The 11,919-nt window shown below is 36.6% G+C and overlaps 2 protein-coding genes across 2 annotated transcripts; one reads left to right on the top strand and one right to left on the bottom strand.

The window, feature by feature from the left end:
• Nucleotides 1-41: 41 nt before the first annotated feature.
• Nucleotides 42-916, bottom strand: LOC129230198 (uncharacterized). The gene is made up of 3 exons (XM_054864599.1): nt 755-916; nt 371-577; nt 42-290 (listed from the first exon to the last, which is right to left on the bottom strand). The coding sequence occupies exons 1-3, from the start codon at nt 914-916 to the stop codon at nt 42-44; spliced, it is 618 nt and encodes a 205-aa protein (XP_054720574.1).
• A 7,599-nt stretch (nt 917-8,515) lies between these two features.
• Nucleotides 8,516-11,715, top strand: LOC129230199 (uncharacterized). The gene is made up of 2 exons (XM_054864600.1): nt 8,516-8,650; nt 10,330-11,715. Exons 1-2 carry the CDS (start codon nt 8,516-8,518, stop codon nt 11,713-11,715), a joined length of 1,521 nt encoding a protein of 506 aa, XP_054720575.1.
• Nucleotides 11,716-11,919: the final 204 nt, after the last annotated feature.

An 11,919-nucleotide genomic window follows, 5' to 3' on the forward strand; every position in this document is an offset into this window, starting at 1 on the left:
TTTTTAAATCTATATTAAAATAAGATATTTCATTATCTTGCTTACCTTCCCCAAAAACTATTGAGAGCTAACTTTGCTACTTGGCGACGCCCAGTATTCTTTTCAATTTTACTTGCATCTAGTTTCACTCCCTCCTTTTCTTCATACTCCTGGACGTATTTCCTCTTAGCCTCGCTGGTAATACATTTTGCAGGCCAACCACTGCTCTCTTGTTTTATTTTTAAAAACAGATCAATATAAGATTTGAACAATGTATTTGACTGCTGCTTGAAATGGTATACTTCATACATCTAGTTGAAAAAGCAAATTATTAGTACAAGATAGTAACAATAATAAAAATCAACAAGAAACAACGTAAATATAAGTTTACCTGTATTACTGTGTATCCTTTGTTGACGGCTACTTTCAGCTCTTCAGAAACCCATGTCCCAACAAATGCTCCTTCTTCCATATTGTGGGCACAAGGAGTCTGAGTCATATTTTCTGCACATGTAGAGCATAGAGGAAACATAAGTTTTCCATTGCATCTATAAGGAAGAACGGGCAAAAACAAGCTGCGAGGGGGTAAGACCTTGCATTTGATTTATCCAAAATAGTTGTCCAGGCTTTCAAAATTTTCCGTTAGAATTTCTGGGTGTCCCACGGGATATTGGTAGTATTTATTTACCTAAAAGTAATAGAAAAAAACCCTAAGGAACTTTTGAAATTATTCAAAGAAGAAATGTGAAAAATAAGAAAATAACATTTTTCTTACCCATGGATAAAGCGAGGTGAAATCTACATATTTTGTGTCACCCTCATGATACAATTTGACCGCATTTGTCCTTCCGCCGTAAAATGCATCTCTGGGCTTCAGTCGCTCTTGGACATGGTGTGTCTTTAAAAATTGCTTCAATTCCTCATTTTCTTTCTTCATTTTCACAAACTCGTGTTTCCAAATCTCGACGACTTGGAAACCAAGACCCCTCAACCTCTGTGTGGTCTCATCCGTTTTAGCTTTTAATGTCGACATAGGAACATTTTTTAAAGGATGTACTTCATCTCCTTTAAAGCATGATGGACATCCATGATAAAAGCAGCCCTATTAAAAGAAAAAATAAGCTCACAACAAATAGTCTACTATTAATAAATCGAAGAACAAGCTAGAAAATATACCAAATACGTACTTGAAACTGGTATACAGTTTTCGTTTCAGCACAGGAGTCATCCACAGATATTCCTGAAATTTTTTCCTCCCCTCTTCCATTTAAAGCATGTTCAACTTTTGTGTTGGACGAAGCTGCCACAAAATCCAGTCATCTAATACTGTCTGAACTATAGTTCATCTTGTTAATTTATCAGTGAGCTGGAATCATTGCGAAAGCATCGGGAGGGATGTGACCACTTCTGCATACAGCCATGCAAGCAGCAGCAATAGTTACATAACTAGGAAAAGATGAAACATCACAGTAAGCACAATTGCAGGGAAAACGATAATGTTTTAAAAAATGCAAACACATAAAACTTACCGAAATGGGTCAACTCCAGCAATGGCTAAAAATTCAGTTTGGAAAAGCTTGCAGCAATTTCGTAACATATCAACGTGAGAGCTATAAAAAAAAGGAATATTAGTCAAAATATATAAATACTCGCAAAAAATTTTTTTTAATAAGATCCGACTTTACTTACCGACAATACAAGAGCATTTCTTCTTGAAAATCAAATTTTTTCTCTTTGTTTTCATCATGCCATGTTAAAAATGCTGAACGAGCGGCAGAAGTCATCATTTCAGAGCTGTAATAAGATTTATCAGGGAGCGGCCCAACATACGTCTGGTTTTCTCTGTTATTGAACTGGTGAGGGAAGTAGCCTTTTTTTCTGTTTATTAACATCAAACAAGAGGGCAGTTTAGCCAAACCAATGGGGAGGAAGTTAAATGAGTCAATAACCCTTATATTAAGGTTAGTATGCTTGATTGCCATAATTTTGCTGCCGTTTGGTATGACATTTGGTGCTGTTCCCTGTTCAAGCATCCACGCCATTATGAATTGCCCATCGAACCTGAAAGCAAGACAAGAATTACTGATTTTGCACGTATAATCAAAAACAAATTCAGAAATGACTATTTAAAAAAATAAAAAATAAGGCATACACTAACTTACCCCCTCATGTTATGTGCTATGGCTGTATACCCCTTATGCGCTAGTGAAAATAACCATGCGCAAAATTCTGAAAGTGCTTCATTACCCTCAAAAACTCTTTCTTCTCCGTCAGCATACTGAGCAACTGCAAAGTTGACAACATTCTCACCAGAAGACTGGTCAGTCTGAAAATCGAAGAATATGAGCTTATTGGACGAGTCTTTGGGAGTAACGGTTTTCAGAAAACACATGTGCTCTTCTGCAACCACATTTTTATTGCAAGACGGGTATTTGACGGTTCCGCATTGGTGTTGTTCACGAGGGCAATCTTTCCTTCGGATAACTTTTGAACACACTCGACACTGATATATCTAGAATAAAAGCGAAGAAAAAATTTTAAAAATAAAACATCGGCGTTTAAATGCTGTCCACGTATCTGCGAGCTGTCAAAGTGCCTTAGCGAACTATCCAGACTATCACACTATCCAGACGTGATAGTCGCTGAAGATCACCCGCCTCCAGTCTGTCACACTCCAAGCTGCCCGAGGTCGGAAAAATCCAGCTTACAACTATTTTAGTTAATGATGAAATCCATGAGGGTATTCCTGTGGCCTCATTATTTTCTACAAGAGTTGCCTGCGAAACTTTTGAGCCATTTTTTAATGCCGTAAAACTGAAGTTGAACCAAGACTTCAAAACAAAGTTAATTTTAACTGATGGTACTAATTCATTCTGTAATGCCTGGCAAAATATTTTTCAGGATGATGCCAAACATATACTGTGTGCATGGCATGTTTTGCGAAATTGAATTCCAATTTAAAAACGAAAGTTAAAAATGAAACTTAAAGAGAAGAACTGAAAAACGACATGAAAACGTTTTCACATGAATTGGAAATTAAAACATTTAAACAGTATTTAAAAGAATTTACCATTAAATATGCAGAAGAAGTTGTTTTTATGAAATACTTGGATGAACATTACAATAGTAGAAAAGAAAAGTGGGCATATTGCCATAGAGATCGATTGGGAGTCAATACCAACATGAATCTCGAGAGATGGCACCGTCAACTAAAGTACGAAGAAACGGGTGGAACTATAATGAAAAGATTAGATAAAGCGATACATATCGTTATGAAAACTGTTTCAAAGAAAGTCTTGGGCAGAACAACTGCAATAGAAAGAAAAAAGTTAACTCACAGAGTTAGTTTAATAAGAAAGAGGCATATTGTTGCCCAAGAATTAGATGAGAAAGTGTACTCCATCTACGAGGTCGACAAAGATAAATGGTCAGAGCAAGATTGTCACTGGAAGAGCGAACGTGTAAATATGTGTATTAAACAGTGATCATTTAAAACCGAGTTATGTAGTGAATATACCACCTCTGACATAACCACTACACCACATAATGGTGACCCTTCGGACTAAACACCCAATTCAACAGGACTAAATTTGTGTTGCATTTTCGCCCAAAAACTCAAAAAAAATGGATTAAATCGTGTGGTGAAGCCGAGCACAGCATCTTCAAAGTGTTCCAACCGAGCAGCAATGCCAAAGCAACTGTGGGGAACTTTTGTTTCAAGGTCGCAGATAAGTGCAATTTCTGTAAATCATTTCTCTGTGCTTTGCATTTGATTCGCGTGGAAAAGTAGGTCACTTAGGTGACCCCTTTATTTCCTTCAACTTCAGTTTAAGCTCTTTCGGTGTTTTTTCTTATGCTAAAGGCGAAGAAAATGTTTCACATGCATGTGATTACTGTTCATTTTCATGAAGTTTTACCCCCCCCCCCGTGTCCGTTTACCTTGTCGTGGTGGGGGGGCTTGCGGTGTGGTGAGTTCGGGGCGAGCTCTTGAGAGGAGTCGTGAACCCCCAGTTGCTCAAACAATATCGCCGGAGGGGATTTTTCTCCCTTCCTTCCCTCATCACACTTACCAAATGCGGACGAAAACCCGTAAGCCAAGGCGTGTCAACCGTGCCGATGGCTGCGTGGTACCGGGGGTAGTCGGTGCCTCAAACGGGAGGCTTCAGGGATAGCAGGCGAACCCTGTCGTACACAGCCTTACCTCTGTGTAGGAGGGCTACACAGGGGCTAGACCCCACTTTTCCCCCTAGTTCTCTGGTTTTTTTATGGATATAAACACAAAGAACACTTCTCCCCCTTGTGGGGAGCGTCAGACTGAATCGAATAGCACCGCAAAATTTTTTATTATCAAACGTTCTGATCCTAATTTAAATTTAACAAAAGTATCTCCTTTTCTCATCAACAAAGCCCTCGTTAATCAAATAGGGGAATTTCAATCAGTTAAAAAATTGCGTAATGGTGAGCTCCTCGTCGAAATAAAACATCAAAAACAAACCACATCCATTATGTCTGTCAAACAAATAGGATCCTATCTTGTAACTGTTACCGAACATAAAACCCTTAATTTTTCCCGAGGAATAATATCAGAACCTGACCTTCTCTTTACACCCGAGGAGGAAATCTTGGAGGAAATGAAGGACCAAAACGTAAGTGCAGTAAAAAGGATTACAATAAAACGCAATGGCGAAATGATCAATACTAAACATATCATTCTAACATTTAAAACACCCGTCCTCCCTCCACGTGTTAAAGCTGGCTATCTCTCTTGCCCAGTTCGCCCCTATATTCCAAATCCGCTCCGGTGTTTTAAATGCCAGCGGTTTGGACATTCGAAAATAGCGTGCCGTGGTACTGACACCTGTGCCAGGTGTGCAGAGCCCGGTCACGATAGTAATACATGTTCTAAGACCTATAAATGCGTAAACTGCAAGGGGGAACATCCTTCATACTCCAGATCATGCCTAAAATGGATCTCAGAAAAAGAAATTCAGGTGATTAAAACAACACAAAAAATATCCTATCCAGACGCAAGAAAACTGGTTGAATCTCGCACACCTACAACAGGCCTTTCATATGCAGCAGCCATCAGAAAGGTATTTTAATCTGCAAGCACACAAACAGATGCAGAAACTGAAACCTCAACTAATCCCAAAACCGTAAACACAACCAAATCAAATAAACAAACTAATAGTCCAAAATCTTCTTTTAAGAATACTAACCAAAATCAACAACAAAAACAAAAAACAAATGCTGTATCTGTTACTGTTAATGATAACATTCCAATCGCACAAAATTCGAAAAAACTAATTGAAAAAAAGAAAATTATGCAAACACGTGCTAAAATTGGGGTGGCCACTAAACAGAGGCCCCCAAAATATAATAATTTTAAAATGGAGGACATTTTGCTCTCCAGCAAAAAAATCAAATTGACTAAATCCCAACTACTTCCTCCCCAAGAGGAAGACGAGGATGTTGAATTTGAAGATCTTCCGCCATCCGACGATGAAGGGTGGACGGACCATCCTCCTTCATGAGCCGCTCCCTCTTCTTCCGGCCGTTCCTCCTTCCTTTTTTCTCCATGGCCCTGAGCATTCTTTCTTGGAATTGTCAGAGTTACTCGCATAATGTCACGGACATAAAAGATCTTGTCGAATTTCACCAACCGGCCATATTCTGTCTGCAAGAAACATTCTTATCGCCCACTGATAAACCGAGGTTGAAAGGTTTCGACATATACCGCAAGGACTGCTTGTCAGGTGACCGTCGTTGTGGAGGAGTGACTTTGCTAATCGCTATTGAAGACAGTGATCTTTGCATTCTTAACAACGGCGAAAACACTTATTTTCATCTTCCTACCCAGACTTACCACGCCATCGATCTCGTTATATGTTCACCTTCTTTTCTGCCACTTTGGGATTTCCAGGTGGAGGGTGGTCTCTACACCAGTGGCCATTTTCCGATCAAGATAACCTCTACTGTAAGCTGCGGCCATCAGCAGCATCAGCAAGCCCGACTTCGTATTGATCGAGCTGATTGGGCAGCATTTACCCAGTTGGCGGAAATTAAAACTGAAGACGTGATTGATATTGATATCGATGTAGCCGTAAGCCGAGTAACCGACATTATATTGACGGCAGCAAACGTTGCAATTCGAAGAACCACAAAGGTAGGATCAAATTCCCTAAGCCTTGGTGGAACTTCGATTGTCAGGAGGCTCATAAGGCACAAAGAAAAGCATGGAGCACTTTTCGTCGGTATCCGACCACACAAAATCTTGTGGCACTTAAACGAGGTCGTGCTGAAGCTCGGAGGATTCGACGAAAAAGCTAGCGGGACTCGTAGCAGGCCTGTGTCAGTAGATGAAAAAGGCCGGTTCTGCTGCGGGCGGCGGTGTTGCGGTGTTAACACCGCCTCCCCCGCCTCCCAACTGACCTCCTCCAGCCGTTCCTTCCCTCCCCCAGCCGATCCCTCCCTCGCCGCGTGAGTTGAGTTGTCCGTGAAAGATTACGAGGTTTCTGGTTGTCATGACAACCAGAGTTTTGGGATGGCAACACTTCGTAGAAGTTTTCGGATGGCAACACTTGTTTTTCGTAACCTTTTACGAGTTTTGGGATGGCAACACTCAACGTAGAAGTTTCGGATGTGAATATTTTTACGCGAACTTTGAAGATTTTATTTTTGCAATGCTCCTGGCGCCATCTATTGAGAGGTTGATTTTTTATTTCCGGACTTTTGAATATTTCTGCGAATTTAATTATTTTTATTTTTACAGAATGTCGCGGCCGGGAATCGAACACGCGTCCACCAAAAAGCATTGACGCTTTAATTGACGCGCGCATGCCAATTAAGCCACCAATGCTTTCGATCTAGAGGAAGTTAAAATGAAACTCAATATAATTTTCACATGAGGTAAATGCACATGGCGCCATCTATCGTGACTTTGAGTATTTTTTTTCTGGACTTTGAATATTTCTGCGAATTTAATTATTTTTTAAATATTTTTCGCGAATTTGATTATTTCAATGCTTTATGAACTTGGATTATTTTTCATGAATTTGATTATTCATTTTAGAGTTCAAATATTTTTTACATTCAGGTCTTAGACTAATTCGACGTCTTTCGTTCTTTTGATTATTTTCGAGCGTTTTCAAACTTTAAATATTTTTCACAAAACTTTTTTTTTTTTTTCATAGTACCAATCAGCTTTAATATTCAATATGATTTATACATTTTCATGAGTTATGTTTTAATCGCGTTATTAATCGTTTACAATGTCATTTTATTATTTTCATGCATTTATTATACTTGTTAAAATAAATCCCAACTCTGTTATATTTATCATTCTTTCGGTGATTCTTTTTTTTTTCGGACTTTGAATAATTTCGACGAATGGTTGTCAAGACAACCAAAGTTTCGCGAATTTAATTATTTTTATTTTTACAGAGTGAAATAGGATCTTTAAGATTGAAAATAAACTTTTGTTTTAAGTTGATGGTCCCACCAACCAGCCCGGTGTATCAAATACACCCATCAACTTTTTTTTTTTTTCATCAGCCGATGCATACCAATGCAGCTAATTTGGAATATGTCAAATCATTTCCTGAAATAAAATTTTTCTTAAAAAAAATTTCCTGAAATAAAATTTTCTCAAAAAAAAATCAAAGAAGGGCTCTAGAAGTGCTAAAAATCACAAGTCCCTTTAAAATGTGCTGAAATGAAATGCAACTTTTTACGATTCCCCTTCCGAAAATAAACATTGAATGTTCCCCTCCTTTTGAAACGTTAGTCTTTCTCCTTATGCTATGCGTCAACGAATTCACGCATCGGTGAACACGCGAAAACCACAAATGGTCAAAGGGGAGGAAGATAAGAACTTCTCTCTCTCTCTTTCACACATACACACAATGGAAGGAAAACATTTCTCAAATGATTTCATTCTAGCGTTTCTTCTAAGTCTTTAAATAGTTTTATTCATATAATATTTTTTCTCAAACTATTATTTAAAAAAAAAATGTGTAAAATAAATTGTCATAGTTGAAAATACATACAAATAAAAGCAGAGAAATTGAACCAAATACATTAATTTTAACATACACATTACTAATAATAATGAAAGTACTTACAGATAGGTGTTAAAACTTTTAAAATATTTAAAATCAATTTCTTGTATCATGCTATCATATATCCAAACCGATTGTGAAATTTTACTTGCAAGTTCATTTAAATTAACAGTTAGAAAAATATAATTTTCGCTGCATAGATATTTCGAATGAAAGTTTTGCGACATACACTCATGTTTCGATTGCGATTGATACAATATTTTACATCTCGCACAGCGATAGTTTTCGTTCAGACAATCATGCATACTGCTCAACATACGCTTATGAATTTTACTATGTTCGTTAATCACTTTTTTCGGTTTAAATTCATCACGATAAACACGGATCATATCTTGTAAAATCGTTGAAAACATTATTTCGAGTAATTTTTCCATAATCATGCAAAAACTATTCACTAAGCACTTCGCAGATTCACTATGAAGTATGAATTTTTCATTGTTGAATATAACATTCGATTCAGAGATATCAACATGATACATTGTACATTGTCAAAAAAGCGGAAGTTAGTCATTCAAAAAGGAGGATTTTTAAATTTCCTCATTCCTGCAGCTGTAAGCGTCCTCTCAACTATTCTTGGAAATGGAACACGCTAAGAAATATTCCCTAGTTCCAGAAGAAATATTTCTGAAACATACAGTCACTTCCAATCAGTTGAGTGAATTGGATCGTGAAATGTTAAAGATTTTACAGAGCAAATTGGAAGAACATGAAAAATTATCAAAATATACTGAATGAAGAATTATCACTTTTTTTTTAACGCTTTCATTTGCTTTCAAATGTTAAGAAATATCGAAAAATCGCACCTTTACATTTTTCTGATGCCTATTTTATGAAAAAATTAATATTAAAAAAGCTGAATTCCGGTTTCGGTCTTAAACAGGAAGTCACATGACCAACGCCGCCGTGACGTCATAAGCGCCTTTGAAAGTAAACAAACCGACATTCGATCGCCATTGCTGCATTCGCTTGTTTATCGTTATTTAATTTATATGTCCTTTTATCATCTGATATGTCAGTTACAGTTCGTTACAAGTATTGTATCGTACCAATGTGTACGAACACATCGATCTCAAATCCGGAAAAAGCATTTCTAGATGTTCCAAGAAATGCAGCCGATAGAAAGAGATGGTGCATGGCTATGAAGCGAGACAAGGACAAAAATGCAACTTTCTCAGAAAAATCCTGTCGCCATGTATGTGAAGATCATTTTGATGTAAGTATTATTTCCTATCTATTTTCAAAATGTTCTACCGATATCTAAACAGACGCAGAACGTACGTATTTAACTAATAAATAAGTACGCAGAACGTATGCATTTAAATAATGAATACATACGTTCGTCTGCCATGACTGCCTTCGATGATGTTTCCTTTTTATTTTCATTTACATTAAGAAAACAAACAGTAAGGATTTTTAAACTAGAAAATTACTGTTTGATTATGCAATACTCTTTTTATAAATTTAGTTTGTGTTTTATTAATTAAATTTACAGAAAAATGAAAAGGAAATGTACATGGATTTGAAATTAATGACAAAGTTATTGAGCTTACTGTTTAAAAACATTTCAACAGCATTTATTTTAGCAAATAAATATTATCGCTTCAAAATTATCAATTATTCACTAGTTTTTATTCTCTTTGAAGCTAGAAGTGATATTTAAAGTGTTTAAGGTATAAACAAAACTTTATAAAGCAAAAACAATTAAATTAGTTCAATGGCGCAAATTCCCCCCCCCCCTACAAAGAAATTTCTTTCAACCACCTTTCCCTTTTCTATTTTTTACCTCTCTTTTTTTCCCAATTTAGTTTTTAAAATATTTTTTATTTAATTACTTTTTAAAAAATTATTTATTTTTAATTATTATTGTTATTTTATTTGAAAAGTTCTGTGCTATGTGGATAACACACACACACTAAATTAATGAAACAAAATATAAAGAGAACAAACAAAAAATAAAACAATTAATTTTACTAAACAAATAATTTTACTTATTAAACTTAAATTAAAACTTTTAAAGTAAATATTTAAAAATATCCCCCCTCCCCAAAATTTTAACGGCGGAACTTGTGCCATAATCCCCCCCCCCCCCCGCTGTGGGCAACCCTGTATATATGTATGTGACAACGTTTTTTGAGTTTACCCTTATGAAATATTTTAAAAGTATTTATGACAAGAAATTAATCATTTCCGCTTAAAATAAATTATTTACAAATTTTCATTTTATTTACAGCTCGAGAGTGATGCTGAAAACTATATGAGGCATAAACTCCAAGGAGGGAGGCTGTATTTAAAAAAAGGAGTCATACCCCATATCTTTGACTGCCAACAAGAAAGAAAGGTTGCAGCTTCTACTGAGAGAGCCACAAAAAGGCAAAGAAGAAATGAAGTAATAAATCTGCTTCACATTTCTGACAATGCAAATTCATCTACTAACTCACCTTCTGTGCATCAAGACTTGGATATAAGCAACGAGTTTTCAACTCCTACTTACTGTGATGCTGCAGTACAAGTAGACATCAGGATCAAACCATTGTATAGGTCCAAAGCCACGAACACTAGAAAAATTGAAACTGCCGATGTTGCATGCATCACCACAACTACAGCGTTTGACATTGCTTGTAATACATCTAGTCCATGCTACGAGATGGAGGATTCTGCAAGTGAGAACGACGAGATGGAAGCTGATCCAGAATATGACTTGGTTGACGACAGTGACAGTGATTTTGAACTGGAAATGGATAGCACTGAAGCCAATCAGCAAATAAGAAGATGCATGACAGATGCAGTGCTCAAGCACTCGCTTATGTGCTTGGGCATCCCTTTGCAAATTATCTTTTTGATTGAATTTTTGTCAAAAAAGGCAAAGTGCTCACCTTTACACATCATCATCTGTTTGAAGAAAATTAAAATGGGTGATAGCTATGAATATCTGGCCATGTTATTTGGTATGTCGCCCAGTAATGTTGCCAGGATTTTCAAGAGAACTGTGTGTTGTCTGGCTGCAGTCTTGCAAAATTTTATCATATGGCCTGAAAGAGAAGTGATCCGACGGTGCTTGCCAATAGCCTTTAGGGCTCGCTATGGAGAAACCCAAAGCATCATCGACTGTTTCGAAATAAGGATTGATAAGCCATCAAATCCTGTATATCAAAGTTTGACGTGGTCGGAGTATAAAAAATCCAATACTCTTAAGTACTTGATCTCTTGCACTCCTGATGGAACAGTTAGTTTTGTTTCTAGAGGCTATGGGGGTCGTACTTCAGATGCTTTAGTGTTTGAAGATTCTGGGTACATGGAGAATTTACTGCCTAATTTAGATGTCATGGCTGATAGGGGTTTCAAAAATGTTGCACATTTGCTGCAACAAAAAAGTTGCAGGCTTGTAAGACCCCCTAGTGTATCGAAAGATGTACCAATGTCTGCAGAAGATGTAAAGGCCTCAAAGCGAATTGCTGCTCTGCGAATTCACGTAGAGAGAGTGATTGGGCGTTTAAAATTTTTCCATATGTGTTCACCTGATGCCTGCATAGACCATAACCATTTGCAGATTTTTGATCATGTTATTGTGGTTGTGTGTGGACTTATCAATCTTCAATCTAAATTAATTAAAAGTTAAATTGTGCGTATTGCTTTCACCCTATATGTTTTTTATATTTTTGATTTTTATAAGTATATTTTTTAATTTTCCATTTATGTAAAATGTTTTACATCCTGTGTGGAAAAGTAAGAGAGAATTATTTAGAAAAGGTTCCCTGGTAAATGTATCAATTAGATATATTTTTAATGCTATATTTGAAAATCTTCCACACCACCAATCCAA

Source organism: Uloborus diversus, chromosome 9 (genome assembly GCF_026930045.1).
Source record: "Uloborus diversus isolate 005 chromosome 9, Udiv.v.3.1, whole genome shotgun sequence".
NCBI classification, from domain to species: Eukaryota; Metazoa; Arthropoda; class Arachnida; order Araneae; family Uloboridae; genus Uloborus; species Uloborus diversus.